Raw genomic sequence first — 14807 nt, forward strand, 5'->3', positions numbered from 1 at the left:
GTATTTGGTTTTGAAATGATGCCGTTTACTCAACTCTTACTTACCAAAGGTAAGATCAGTTTGAATAGCATGATACATTTTATATATATATATAAAAATATCTTTACATTCACATAAACACAATTATCTAAATAAATAATTTTTTAAACATATGTTTTAAAGTAAATAAAAATGTTTGTGAGTTGTTTATGTCTTAAGACTTATAGTGCAGGGCTTATCCCATACTTTCTTTTGTAATAATAATAATAATACAGTTGGTTTTGGAAGAAATAACATTTGAATCACTATGTTTTAAGATGAATAGGCTTATCGTTGAAACAACATTTTAATTTATTGCATGCTTTATCATACAAGTTGAACTTGTTAAATGGCTCTCATTGAGCTATAAGCAATTCAACAAAAAATATCTAATTTATGTTGTGTTTTTATGCAATTAAGGAATGAATGCAACATATTGTGCTATATGTTTCAGATCAATTATGAAATTATCTTATCAGTGAGAGGTTTGCATGTATGATTGATTGTAAGTAGCAGTCCCACTACATGTTGCAGTGGACGATACTGAAGCTTCCAGAGGCTGAGCAGAAAATTCTAGACTCACAGGGGTGGGTTACACTGTCATTTGCAATTGATTTCCACAATTCTAGATACTGGATATATTTTATATGAATTTTTAATTGTGTAACAGCATAAGGTATTGTACTTAACACTGTTAATTTATTATTAATCAAATATTATTTCATAAATTCTTTATTACTTTATAGAGCTACCAAGTCAGATTTGGTAAATCCCTATAATGATGATGATCGCTCCAGCCAGTCATCTGGATCATCTTTAAATATACCAAAAACTTTAAGCAAAGAAGAGTCTAAAGACAAAAGAGCTCATTCCCCACGTACTCTCTGCCCAACAATCAGTCCAAGCAAAATGGAAAAGGCTGAGAAAAATGTACAAATTGATTGTTTTGATGAACTTAAAGAAAAGGACATCGAAAAGCCTGAGCAAAAGGACAAAAACAAAAATGTGTATTTGAATAGAGAGTTTGTAGGTATATTGTCTGAGGCCACAGCAAACGAAGAAGAGGAGGAAGAAGAAGAAGAAGATTCAGACTCTCTTGCCTCAGAATTACAAGAAATAACTGACTCTCCACCTGCACAAAAAACAAACAAACTGAAAAGTAAACTGAAGGAGTTGGAGAATATTACACTTAACATCGCTGTAACTGGGATGACAGGGGCAGGAAAGTCTTCCTTTGTCAATGCCCTGAGAGGACTTCATAATGATGATGGGAGAGCAGCTCCCACAGGAACAACTGAGACAACCATGAAGCCAAACATGTACCCACATCCCTTCATGCCAAACGTGAAAATCTGGGATCTGCCTGGAATTGGTAGTCCAAAATTTAGAGCGAAGAAGTACCTGAAAGATGTCAAGTTCAACATGTATGACTTCTTTCTTATAGTGACCTCTGAAAGGTTTAAGGAGAACGACATAGAGCTGGCCACAGCAATCCAGAAGAGCAAGAAGCTATTTTATTTCATTCGCACTAAAATTGACAATGACGTTCGTGCTGAATCACATAAAAGAGACTTTAATGAGTGGAAGTTGCTTGATAACATCCGAGAGGACTGTAAGAAGAACCTGCTGAAAGTCGGAATATCCAAAATTTTCCTAGTATCTTCATTTCAATTGGACAAATATGACTTTCAGAAGCTGATCGACACCCTCGAGGATGAACTTCCCGAGAACAAAAGATTTGCTCTCATTCAGTCTCTGCCCATTTACTCTCAGGAAGCCCTGATGAAAAAGAAAAAGTACTTCAAGAAAATGATTTGGCTGAATGCATTTGCGGCCGGGATCGGGGCACTGCCTCCCCTCCCGGGATTGTCAGTGGCCTGTGATTATGGCATAATGAAGAATTTCTTTAAACAAGTCTTCACCAGCTATGGCTTATCAAATGAAGCCCTAGAGGTGCTATCAGCACGAGTGAACAAACCTGTAGAGGATCTGAAATCTGTTATGAAGTCACGCTTCAAAGATGGAGTCACCCATGAAGTTATGAAAGATTTGTTGTCTAAACCAGTCATTGCTACAGCCAAGACGCTGGGGACCGTAATGTCTCTGCTGCCATTCGGAGCTCTACCGGCGAGTGGGGCGGCTGTCGCCTCTGTACAATACCTGCTTAACAAGGGACTGAATGAGATGACAGAAGACACCAAAAAGGTGCTTGCTGAATCACAACTTTCCTAATATACACAGAAAAAAATGAGCCTTAGATCAGGCTTTGGTCTTATACAACAATTAACAGAAATTATATAACGGCTCTGATGTTGCAGAAAATGCGTCTTGCAGTTTTGAAAATTAATAGGTAAAAGTAAACTTACTAATTATCCGCTTCTTTGTAATTATGATTAAATTAAAATTTCTTGGAAATGTGATTTAGAGCATAATAAAACACTTTTTTTCCCAATGTAAATGTCATTTTTATCTGTGTCTATATAACTATATAGTGTGTGCATGCTGAACTTTGTGCAAGAAATAAAATACTTATTGTTTTCACTGTGAGAAGACTTCTCTCATTGGTTTTGCAACCTTATCAAATAACTAACTTTAAAAATCTAAAAACACACAGACATGTTTAAATAGAAATAATTTACAACAACACTTCCCAGTACTTTCCTAAAAAATGTAGCAATTAATGTTGTAGATTGGCCTGAAAGGGTCAACTAATTCCATAGACATATTGACTTTATACTATACAAACTGTATATTCTGTCCCCTACCCTTAAAACCTACCCATCACAGAAAGCTTTCTGCATTTTTACATTTTCAAAAAACATCACTTAGTATTTAGCATTCACTTAGATTTATAAGCTGTTTTCATCATGGGGACCAAAAAATGTCCCCACAAGGAAAAGGATTTCAGATATTGCCATATTTGTGGGGACATACTGTCCCTATTATACCTGAACCACACACACACACACACACATCTGGTTTCCTATCCTTGTGGGGACTCTCCATAGATGTTTTTTTATACTGTACAAACCATATATTATATACCCCTAAACCATAACAGAAAACTTTCTGCATTTTTACATTTTCAGAAAAACTCATTCTGTATGATTTATAAGCTTGTTTCCTCAATTCAGTTCCCCTGGATGACACACGAGTCCCCATGAGTCTGTGTGCATTCAGGTTGAAGTCCCCACCGTGATAGAAAAACATGTACACACACACACATAGCCTACTTGTATATGTGATTTATAGGAACTCTCCATAGGCATAATGGTAGGAAGCAGGAAGTGTCCTCATAAACCATGTTAACATTGTAATACCTATGTCATTATACACATTTGTGTCCTCATAAACCATATACAAGAACACACACACACGCATACATGCATGTTGGGTTTGCATGCTTTATGTGGACTTTCCAAAGACAGAATGATTTTTGTACAGTACAAGCTGAATATTCTATCCTCTAACCATAGCCTTACCCCTAAATAGGTTGTTTGCACACGACGTCATTGCTGCACGCGAAATGCGGCTGGAGGGCAAGGAGTGATTTTTTCTATATAGGAATCCTATCACAAACTCAAAATTCCTATGTTTTGCGTCGTTTATGGTTGCTCAAATCTATTAAATCGAGAAATATTGGACCCACATCTGCATAGCAGAACTACAGAAACATGAGTTAGCCAGCTAGCAGGAGAAATAACGTTACAGACTAGGGTGTACGTTACACAACATAACATACAAAACTACGAATTTTGAACGATCGCTAGAAAATATAAACATCAATTATGAATCATACTTACAGGTTGAGATTCAGAGAAGCAAGCTGGTCCAAATAAACTGGGCATTGATCCATATTTTAAGACCAAGCGTTTTTGTGAATCCTGCGTTAAACTCCCTGAGGTTTGAGAAGCAGTCATCAGTAAAATGACGGGAACACAACAAAAAATTGTACTGCTGTGGTTTTGTTGAAAATATGAATTTCCCCTGGCGTCTGCGCGCGCAAGAAGATGGCGGGCAATAAGTGACGTCACAATGAAACTGCTTGGGATTCGTTTTACAAACGACTCGTTTAATTGACTCAGAGTCGACTCTTACTTTTGAGAGACAATAACTTTATATACAGTGCACTTTGCAGGATGTTTTCATTCACTTAGAGCTATGTTACACACTACATGAAAGGTTATTTTCAAAAATCCATAATTGGGGCACTTTAAGTAAAAAATTTATTTACATGTCAAGAAACATGATCATTTATGCATGTGATTTGCCAATCTACATGATAAGCTTCAAAACTTTATGATCTGTAAAACACTTCCTGCTAAACAACATTCATATGGAAATGTGCATGTTTGGAATTGCTATGTGTTTTAATTAGAAACAGCATAGAGACAGAATGTAGGCCTAGATTGATAAATAAAATAAATAAATAAAACAGATGTAAATAAGGAAATAGGCCTATTTAAATATGGTTCACTTTAAAACAGACACTCGCATACATGGCTTCTTTTGAAAGTGCATTTATCAACACTTTAGTTTTACCAATTTAGTTTTAGTGTAGTTTTTGTTAAGTTTTACAACTTATTTTCTGGGGTAATTGACAGCATGTCACTTAACTGATATTTAATCGAGGACATAATAGATTTCTAATAAAAGTAGCTCTAACCAGATATTACCTTCAGCCCTCAGATGTTTTCTGAACCACACCCTAAACCCACACCTTACTGGCTACTTTTTTCATAAACAGCTCACATCATTTTAAGACATGCATTGCAAAGGTACCGAAATTATAACCATCTGTGGACAGACAAGGTGAGTTTATCTTATTGTAAACGCAAATATAGAAAAGTTTACTGCTTTTGTATCAATAGCTATGTTTCCATCAAAAGTTGGGAATTTAACTTGCGCACATTTGGAAGAGCCTATCGCATAAAACATTTGCGAATAAAGTAGCGTTTCCATGCAGTGAGTCGAAGCGAACAAAATCGTCATTCCTGATAAACTGGCGCTAAATAAAATGGAAGTTGCTGCACTGTATATACCTAATACTTTTCGTATATAATAAATTACTTGCACCTCAGAGTCAAGTAACCGAACCGCATTAAACGCTGTCATGTTATCTTGCACTTATTGTACTGTTTTATTCTACGAAAGGTGGGGTGTGATTTAATGTTTTACGTCTGAAAACATAAATAGATCTTTTTTCTTTGATACTGCATTTACGCCGCTAGATGTCAGCGCAACATTAAAAGAAAATACTCAGTGAACTAAATGGAACAGGGATCACCCAAAAATGAAAATTCTATCATTTACTCACCCTTAAGTTGTTCCAAACCTGTATGAATTTTTTTCTTCTACTGAACAAAAGAAGATATTTTGAAGAATGTCATTTACCAAACAGCTGATAGGCCCCACTGACTTTCATAGTATTTTTCCCATAGTATTTTTTCCATTTTATTACTGAAAAACCAACAGTATAAACATTTCACTAGAAACTGCCTTTATGGCATAAAAAAAAAACATGAATGTTTGGTGATATTTATAAAGTTGCTTTGCTTTTTCAGACTCATCATATCAGTTGAAGTCAATGTCTTTATGGACCCTTTCTTCAAAATCTACACAAATCTTGATCAGATAGCAGTAGCCGATGGGCTTACAGAATCCTTTCACAAGGACATTGTGTTGAGAGAGCAACAGAGAAAAACAGAGTCCCTAGGAATCATCCAGTCAAAAATCAGTAATACTATGGAAAAACGACCATCCGAACAAAGAACTTGTTTAGTTCTGGACACTGTTGAATCAAAACCTATTGGTGTGAAGGGAAGAGAAAGGCTGGGAAAAAAAAGTGAGAATGATAAAGAAAAGCAAGCAGAGAAAGACATGATAAATAGAACAAATGAAACAACTGGCGATAAATCAGAAGAAGTTGAAGTGTGTAATGTAGACATGATACAGAGGGAAAAATGTCTTGAGGAGCAAAATAAGCAAACCATAGCTGGGGATCCACGTGAAGTGACCAAAGAAAAACAACATGTGAAGGCTGGAAATAAAGAGAAACAAAAAAATGCCAAGAAGTCACAAGATGACACAGATAAAGTGTCTCAGTGTAAAGCAAAAGAGAATCCGTGTTTAAAATCAGAAAGCACAGGGAATAGAAAAAGTATAAACACAAAGCCTAACAAGCAAGAAAACGAGCATATATATGAAGTGCCTGATGATATACTCACTAGATCTGCTGAATACTTTCATGAAACAGAACGAGTTAAAGAGCAACTCAAGCATCTGGACAACGTCACACTTCATATTGCTGTTACAGGATCAACTGGAGCAGGAAAATCCAGCTTTATCAATGCAATGCGAGGTCTTCAACCCGATGATGTCAATGCAGCTCCCACAGGAGCGACTGAGACGACAATGATACCAACGATGTACACACATCCTACAATGCCCAATGTAAAACTCTGGGATCTACCAGGGACTGGAAGTCCCAAATTCAAAGCCAAAAAATATCTAAAAGAGGTCAAACTTGAAACCTTTGACTTCTTCATCATCATCTCCTCAGAGAGATTCAAAGAAAACGACATCAAGCTGGCTGAAGCAATAAAAGAGAGGAAAAAGTTGTTTTACTTCCTCCGCTCGAAGATTGACAATGACATTCAAGCGGAATCTCAAAGGAAAGGCTTTGATGAGCAGAAAGTGCTCTCTCAAATTCGTGAGGACTGCCATAGAAACCTTAAGGATATGAGTAACCCAAATGTTTTCCTGATTTCCACCTTTGAATTGCATAAATATGATTTTCAGACTCTCATCAACACAATGGAGAAGCAGCTACCTGCTCACAAGAGAGATGCTTTGGTTTTGTCATTGCCAATATATTCCTCTAAGATTCTGGAGAAGAAAATTGAAACATTTATGAAGCAAACCTGGTCAGCAGCTGCTGCGTCTGGTTGCATTGCTGTGGCTCCTGTGCCTGGTCTTTCCATTGCTTGTGATGCTGCCATTTTGCTGGGTTTCTTTACCAAGTGCTACTATGCATTCGGTCTGGATGATGATTCAATAGATAAGTTGTCAATGAGGGTCAACAATCCATCCCTGAAATCTGTAAGAAGTTCACCTCTAGTGGTCGCTATTGGACAAAAGAAACTCAGTAACAAAGAGCTGTCAGCGCTGATAAGTAAGGAAGCAGCTGCTAAATTTGCATGGAGTATGGTTCCTGTTGTAGGGAGTAAAATAACAGCAGAAATGACTTACTCTACAACACTGAACCTTCTAAGAGCAGGACTTCAAGATCTCGCTGGTACAGCCAGAGAAGTGCTGAAAGCTGCAGGTCTGACTGATGTCTATTAAAATAGATCACAGTCAAAAGGTTATGAAACTGCTGTGGTCATTGATCATTTTGGTTAAGCCTATTTGCCATATTGCCAATAGTATGAGAACATTTTAAATAACTTTTAAAAACTACATTTTACTTGGACTTTAAACCAATGAATTCCAAGGACAAAAAGTAAAAGCATTCAAGGATATGATAGATACATTGAGGTGGGGCCTTGAAATAATATATATATATAATATTAAAGGATTAGTTCACTTTGAAATGAAAATTAGCCCAAGCTTTACTCACCCTCAAGCCATCCTAGGTGTATATGACTTTCTTCTTTCTGATGACCATAATTGCAGAAATATTAATAAATATCCTGACGCATTCAAGCTTTATAATATCAGTGATAAGGATCAATGAGTATGAGCTGAACAAAGTGCTTCCATCCACATCCATCCATCATAAATATGTGCTCCAAACGGCTCCGGGGGGTTAATAAAAAAAATAAATAAAAAAAAAAGTCAATGCAATGCGATTAGTAGTGTAAAACTCTTGCAGTTCACAACGACTTCCGTATTCAACTTGCGGAAAAAGTGTAACTGACGTGACGCCAGTTTACACTTTCTTTGTAACTTCAATATGGAAGGTGGTCTGGCGGAAGATAAATATTTATTTTACTTCATAACTTGTTTAAATATGGATATTTTTTTACACAAACACATCGCTTCACTTCAGAAGGCCTTTATTAACCCCCCGGAGCCGTTTGGAGCACATATTTATGATGGATGGATGTGGATGGAAGCACTTTGTTCAGCTCATACTCATTGATCCTTATCACTGCCATTATAAAGCTTGAATGCGTCAGGATATTTATTAATATTTCTGCAATTATGGTCATCAGAAAGAAGAAAGTCATATACACCTAGGATGGCTTGAGGGTGAGTAAAGCTTGGGGTAATTTTCATTTCAAAGTGAACTAATCCTTTAACACCATCTTTTTAGACTGGGTTCTTTTCTGTACTGACTTTGTAGTTTAACATTACTATTCCAAAAATGTAGCCATTTGAGCATGAACAAAAGGATGCTTTTTGTGTTTAATGGATCATAAATGTTAAATACTGAAGTATGTATGCTTTTAAGGATTGCTTATCTTGTAAAATACTGCAGTAGTATACATGTATGTCTTCAAGGATTACCTATTGCCTCATGATTTTTTCCAAACAGACCACTTATAAATGTGTTTATAAACTAGCTAAATGTAAGAATAGGTAAAGATTAAGCGCTACTCATTTATCTGTTGTGTGCTGTGGCTAATTATTAATACCAATTGAGTAGTTTTTTTAGTTTTTTAACAGTTATTTTTGTTTTTCAGTACAAATGGGTTTTTTGTTGCAAAGTAAAAAACAAAAGAGAAAATATTTGACTGTTATAATATTCGACTGATGACAAATCCAATAATTTGATGAGCAACCATATAAGCTAAACAACCATTAGTAGTAACAAACAAAATATAGGCCTACAACAAATAGGTCAATATTATTGTCAATCTTGAATGTTAAAAAAAAAAAAAAAAAATTCTTTATGTCAGTTGTTTTTTATTAGGCTACTGTTATTTAAATGTTAATATATACACAAAATATGATGGTATTGTTTGCTTGTAAATTTTGATTGTGCCTGTTAACCTTAAAACAGAATGATATAGGCTATTTGCATCCTATAAAAAAAAAAAAACACACACACACAAAAAGGAGACCTAATTTCAGAAAACCGACACATAACACTAACTATTTCCTCCTCTTCCCATCATAACAGGTGTCCTCCCAACAGTTATCAATAAAAGTTTTAAAAAAGGCAGCCGACTATAAGGACAGGGTTAGGGGCCAGATTTACTAACAGCTTGCACCAGCGCAAACCCTCTTTTGGCGTTAAAAAACTACTGTCAGGATTTACTAAAGACACATGATGGAAAAACTATAGCAACGAAAAGATACTTATTTTTGTAGCTGACCCTTAACTGATTTTAAATAAATTATGCAACATGATTTTTTCCCCCAAAAAATTTCTTAACTAATTTTGCACTTGACTTTGGCTGCGAGCATTGGTGATAACTAAGCAAATATCTAATTAGGCTACTACAATAGAAATTTCAAAAGCAATTTTCTGGCCCATATAGCTCTCAATATTGCCTAATTTTGTGTAAAAATACAAAAACAATACTAAAGTACTTTAGTAACAAACTAAACAACAAACTAAACATGCTGGGCCTTAAAGTCGTCATGAAATCACACTATTTACTTTGTTAGTGCATACTACTAGTCTTGTGTTGAACAATTAATCCGTGCAAGTTAATACACAGAAAAAATTGTTTGTCGTGGTAATCTTTAATCAAAAACTGAAAAGTTACTAAAGTTCCAGACCGGAATGGCGTTCCTTCTCTGATGACGTCAGTTTGACAGCTTGGGTTGAAAACGCTTAAACCACTCCCCTCCAACCGTTATTAGTCTGCTATGAGCGAGAGATGGAGAGGAGGAGCGCTAACATAAAACCCTGCCCTCTGTTCAATATTCCGTTTCACTTGGAAATACGATACAACACTGGAGAAAAGTCGTTTGCAACTTTCGGTTCACGGGGACTTTAAAGGCAGGAACACACCAAGCCGACGGTCGACTAAGTCAAAGCCACCGGAAGGCAAGCCTGTAACCTAACGCAGGGAGGAGTTTTGAACGGCGACACGATAGGCTGAGAGGTGCCGCACGTGATTAAGTTAGCTGTTACCCTTTCTCCAATGGTAATGGTAAACAGACCCTCTTATCTCCCTATAATAATACGATCTCTGACTAAGTTTTCTCAGTGTGTTCCGCACCGTCGGCTGAAGTTGGTCCTCATCTGCTTTTTTTCCCCGGCCGATTCGACATGTTGAATCGGCGTCGGAGCTCGTCGGGCCATCTGATCATTCTGATTGGCTGTTCAGCTACTGCCACCTGCTGGTACGGATAGGCATTTCATCATACACAGGCGCAGAACGGACGTGCTACTTGGCCGTGCTACTTGAATGGTGTAGCGCAAACAACCTGTTCCTCAATGTGGGGAAGACAAAGAAGGTTGTGATGGACTTCTGGAGGAACTCTGTCGACCACCCCCCACTGACTATCGGCAGCTCAACTGTGGAGAAAGTCAGCAGCACTAAATTCTTGGGGGTGCGAGTACAGCTGCAAAGATTATCTGTGACCCTCTCCCCTCCATCCTGGACATTTTCCTTGTAAGATGCACCAGCAAAGCCACCAGTATCGTAACCCATAACTCCCACAGTCTTACAGCTCCTGCCATCAGGAAGACGGTACTGAAGCATCAGAGCCCTCTCTGCTAGACTGCTCAACAGCTTTTTCCCAGGCTGAGAGAGCCCTCAACTCAAAATGAACCTATGTTATGCATTATCTTACAGTTATGCTTAATATGGATGTCAGTCAACCTATGTAAAAGTTGTTTCAAAAATAGCGTACCTATGTTTCTGTTCTGTTCATTGTTTTTCAGTGTACATATTACATAGTAAGCAGAAGACTAGTATTCCATTAGCCGTCTGTCAGGAAAGCCTTTGTCAAGCAGATTATTTACATCTAGATGGCACGTTTTTGTCACACATTTGTTTTAAAATGCTTATGAAGTCTGCATGCAGTGAAATTTCTCTCTTTCTCATGGAAAGTTTTTCTGTTTAAGACCAGTTGGTTCAGATGTCTTTAAAACATATAAGTCATACTTCTACAGCAGTTTTGGCCAGGGCAATTCACACACACAGTTGCAGTACATGCAGTACAATATACATGCAGCAGGTGTCAGTAAGTCTCATCTTGAAATTTAATTAAAGATGTGCTTAATTCTGAAATTGTGAATTCTGTACTCTGAAAGAAGAAATTTTGTATTTTTATATCTGCAGTCTGATTGAGAATCTCTTTAAGACAGCTAGCTCATAAAAATGGATGGTTTACAGATAATATCGATAATATCACATTTTATTTTTATTCAATTAATTGTTATGCATTGGGAGCTGCCCTTACTTAATACACTGAAAAAAAAAACTTTTTTGAAGTTGTAAATAAAACAAATATCATTGGAGTATGTTTTACAAGAAAATACTATTTCAGTTTATCTACTTAAAAATATCATGCTTAATTTAATGTGATACTTGCTACTTCTTTGTAAGTAATTGTTAAATTTACTAGCAATGTCAGAGTAAAAATTGTTTCTACACCTATTTTTTTAGTGTAGTAGATATTTCTTTTAGCAACCAGTATCTGGGTTTTCTTGTTGTGGACTTTTGTGAATTTCTGTTTTTGTTCATGATTCTAGCCCTTCATTTTTACATATATATGGACCATGTTATCGCTTATTAAGTGAGCATTTAAGGTAAATATCTTTCATTTCTGCACATACACGCTACCTACAATAAATTAGCCTCATGCTGTTAATTGTTCACTGTGTCATGTCTAGACGTTTGTTAAACTTCCTGTTTCCTGTCCCGGTTGCCAAGTTTGTAGTCCTTGTAGTCTTTCTTGTTGATTACTCTTGATTGTTCCCAGGTGTGTCTTGTCAGCCTATTAGCCCCCTTGTGTATTTATAGCCCCTGTGTTTCCCTTGTTGCTTTATTAGTATCAAACTGGTTTGTGTTCCCAGTGTTTCCCTGGTTTGGTTTTGCTTTCTTTTTTTATTAAAATCACTTATGATCCTCCACTTCCATCTGCCTTCCTAGCTCCCTAGTATTACACATGCATCTCACTATTACTGCCTCCTGTAGAAATAAGAAATTCTGCATCCTCTAGAACCTAGCTCTCAACCCACAAGATGGGGAATTGGGCCTTAAAACAGCAAGCACAGTATGTGCAAATAAACAGCAAATAAACAGTACTGTCAACGGGTGCACTTCAAAACTTAGTGAATTCCCCTTTGAGGTTTTCATTTCTGAGACTGGTCGGTTCAGATATCTGTGAAAAGGACAGCTCATACGTTTACAGTGGTTTCAGAAAAGAGTGCAATACTCCTTACACGGAAACAGCATACCATCTCTGATCTAATTATAGAGCTGAAAAAGAAGAAACAGACTGTGCCATCCTTGTTTTTTTTTTCTGGTACAGAGTTAACCTGTTCACAAAGACCCCTTTAGTTACTGTTGCTACGTCCGACAAGCCATGCCGCACTCTTCTCACGCCACACATGTTCTCACGCAGTGAAAAATAAGCTACATTCAGAGGACACTGAAATTTTCTCTAGGAAGAGGGTTGTTCCAGAAGTGAGTATGAAGATGTAGCCTATGAGAGATCATTGGAGAGGGTGAAGGTTTTTAAATTTTTAAGTATTTATTTTGATACGAAACTTACATGGGCTGAACATATAAACAAAACAGTTGAGAAATGTCAGAAGATATTAAACATCATGAGATGTTTAAGTGGAGCTTAATTAATAAAGTAAATCAAAAGATAAAATTTATAGGTAAATCAAGGAAAGAAGAGGTTATTTATAATAGAATAATGTTAGGTCATTCAAAGTTAAATAGCACACTTAAAATTATAGGGAAACATCCAAACGGGTTATGTGAACAATGTCATGTTGAAGAAACAATACCTCATGTGATTCTTGAATGTATTAAAGAGAACCCCTGGTATTAAGACTTGTATGGAATTAATATAATGTAAATGATGTCTCTGACTGAAATATGTAGTAGAAAACCCATAAAAGATTTATGTTATTTAAAAAATCCATGACATATTTAGACAATGGGGGGCGCCATTTTGTTTAGGTGCACAGTGCATTCTACGTCGATGACGTCAAATGGTTGCAGTCGGTGAGCTACTGACGCTGCCCTGTTGCTAGCGCGTTTTTGTATTTGGTTGTGTTGGGAGTATTTGCGGCGCGTTTTTGTATTTGGTTGTGTTGTGAACTTTTGCAGCGCGTTTCTGTATTTAGGTGCGTTGTGAACTTGCAGCACATGTGTTGTCAAACTGATGAAGATGTTTTCTTTATTTGATGGTGTTTTTTCCATTTGCATGTGTTTTCCTCAGTTGAGCTTTCTCGGCCACCGTAAAAAAACTGTTTCCATGGCTTAAAAAACACCAACCATAAAGATAAACAAACTTTGTGCACTGATAAACAGTTTTTTTTTTTTTTTTTTTTTTTTTTGAATGTTTGAATCCTGAATCTAAAACACTTCCTGCTAAACAGCATTCATATGGAAATGTGCATGTTTGGAATTGCTATTAGTTAGAAACAGCATAGAGACAGAATGTAGATATTATTTTGAAAAAAAAAAAAAAAGAAATAATAGATGTAAATAAGATATATGGACAGGAAATAGCCCTATTAAATATGGTTCACATATATTTTAAAATAGACAAATGATATCACATACATGACTTCTTCTGTAAGTGCATTCATCAACAGTTTTGTTTTACAAATTTAGCTTTAGTTTAGTTTTTGTGAAGTTTTACAAATTATTAATTGACAGCATGTCAATTATTTAACTCATATTTAATCAAGGATTTCTAATAAAGTAGCTCTAACCAGATATTTAGCTTCAGTCCTTATGGTTTCTAAACCACACCCTAAATCCACACCTTATTGGCTTCTTTTGTTATAAACAGCTCACATCACTTTAAGACATGCAGAAGTACTGAAATTATAACTATCTGTGCACAGATAAGGTGAGTTTATCTTATTATAAATGCAAGTATAGAAAGGTTTACTGCTTTTTGTTTGTTTCCAATCACATAAAACAATATAATTTAGCAATTCTGGAGAATTAGAAAGATACCATCACGTATATGCAATACGCCGCCAGATGTCAGCGCAACAGTAAAAGAAAATCAGTGAACGAAATGTACTTTAAAGGGATAGTTCACTCAAAAATTAAAATGTTGTCATTATTTACTTACTCTCAAGTAGTTCTAAACCTGTATGAATTTCTTTGTTCTACTAAACACAAAATAAGATATTTTAACCAAACAGTTGATGGGCCCCATTGACTTCCATAGTACCTATTTTTTTCCATAGCATGGAAGTCAATGGGGCCCATCAACTTTTGGTATGGTTAAAATATCTTATTTTGTGTTCAGCAGAAGAAAGAAATTCATTAAGGTTTGGAAGATGAGGGTGAAACTTGAGGGTGAGTAAATGATGACAGAAATTTTAAGTTTCAAAATTATATTTATAAATATAAAATGATATCTTTTGCATTGAACTGTTTGTAAACTGCACGTTTAAATTACACATGAGCGACCTCTAGTGTAAACAGCTGAAATTCTAACGGCTGACCAGAACATCATAAGATAAAAGACTGAATTTATAATATTAGCTACAAAAAATGTCACTGTTACTACAAAGCCAACAGTACAAAAGTTTCACTAGAAACTCTGGCTTTATGGCAGAAAAAAACATGAATGTTTGGTGATATTTAACCAGTTGCTTTGCTTTTTTCAGGCTCATG

General features: G+C 36.1%; 2 protein-coding genes across 2 annotated transcripts; both read left to right on the forward strand.

Annotated features, from left to right (window-relative positions):
* Positions 1 to 498: 498 nt before the first annotated feature.
* LOC127497440 (interferon-inducible GTPase 5) lies at positions 499 to 2478 on the forward strand. Its single transcript, XM_051865903.1, has 2 exons — positions 499 to 605; positions 765 to 2478. The coding sequence occupies exons 1-2, from the start codon at positions 544 to 546 to the stop codon at positions 2248 to 2250; spliced, it is 1548 nt and encodes a 515-aa protein (XP_051721863.1). The 5' UTR covers positions 499 to 543; the 3' UTR covers positions 2251 to 2478.
* A 3111-nt stretch (positions 2479 to 5589) lies between these two features.
* LOC127497274 (interferon-inducible GTPase 5-like) lies at positions 5590 to 9585 on the forward strand. The gene has a single exon (XM_051865634.1). It carries the CDS (start codon positions 5614 to 5616, stop codon positions 7363 to 7365), a length of 1752 nt encoding a protein of 583 aa, XP_051721594.1. The 5' UTR covers positions 5590 to 5613; the 3' UTR covers positions 7366 to 9585.
* The last annotated feature ends 5222 nt before the right edge of the window (positions 9586 to 14807 follow it).

The sequence above is a fragment of the Ctenopharyngodon idella genome, chromosome 16, assembly GCF_019924925.1.
Source record: "Ctenopharyngodon idella isolate HZGC_01 chromosome 16, HZGC01, whole genome shotgun sequence".
Lineage (NCBI taxonomy): Eukaryota > Metazoa > Chordata > Actinopteri > Cypriniformes > Xenocyprididae > Ctenopharyngodon > Ctenopharyngodon idella.

Coding starts and splice junctions, on each gene's coding strand:
- LOC127497440 (XM_051865903.1), top strand. CDS start 544: ATGTTGCAGTGGACGATACTGAAGCTTCCAGAGGCTGAGCAGAAAATT. Junction 606..764: donor AAAATTCTAGACTCACAGGG/GTGGGTTACACT, acceptor ATTACTTTATAG/AGCTACCAAGTCAGATTTGG.
- LOC127497274 (XM_051865634.1), top strand. CDS start 5,614: ATGGACCCTTTCTTCAAAATCTACACAAATCTTGATCAGATAGCAGTA.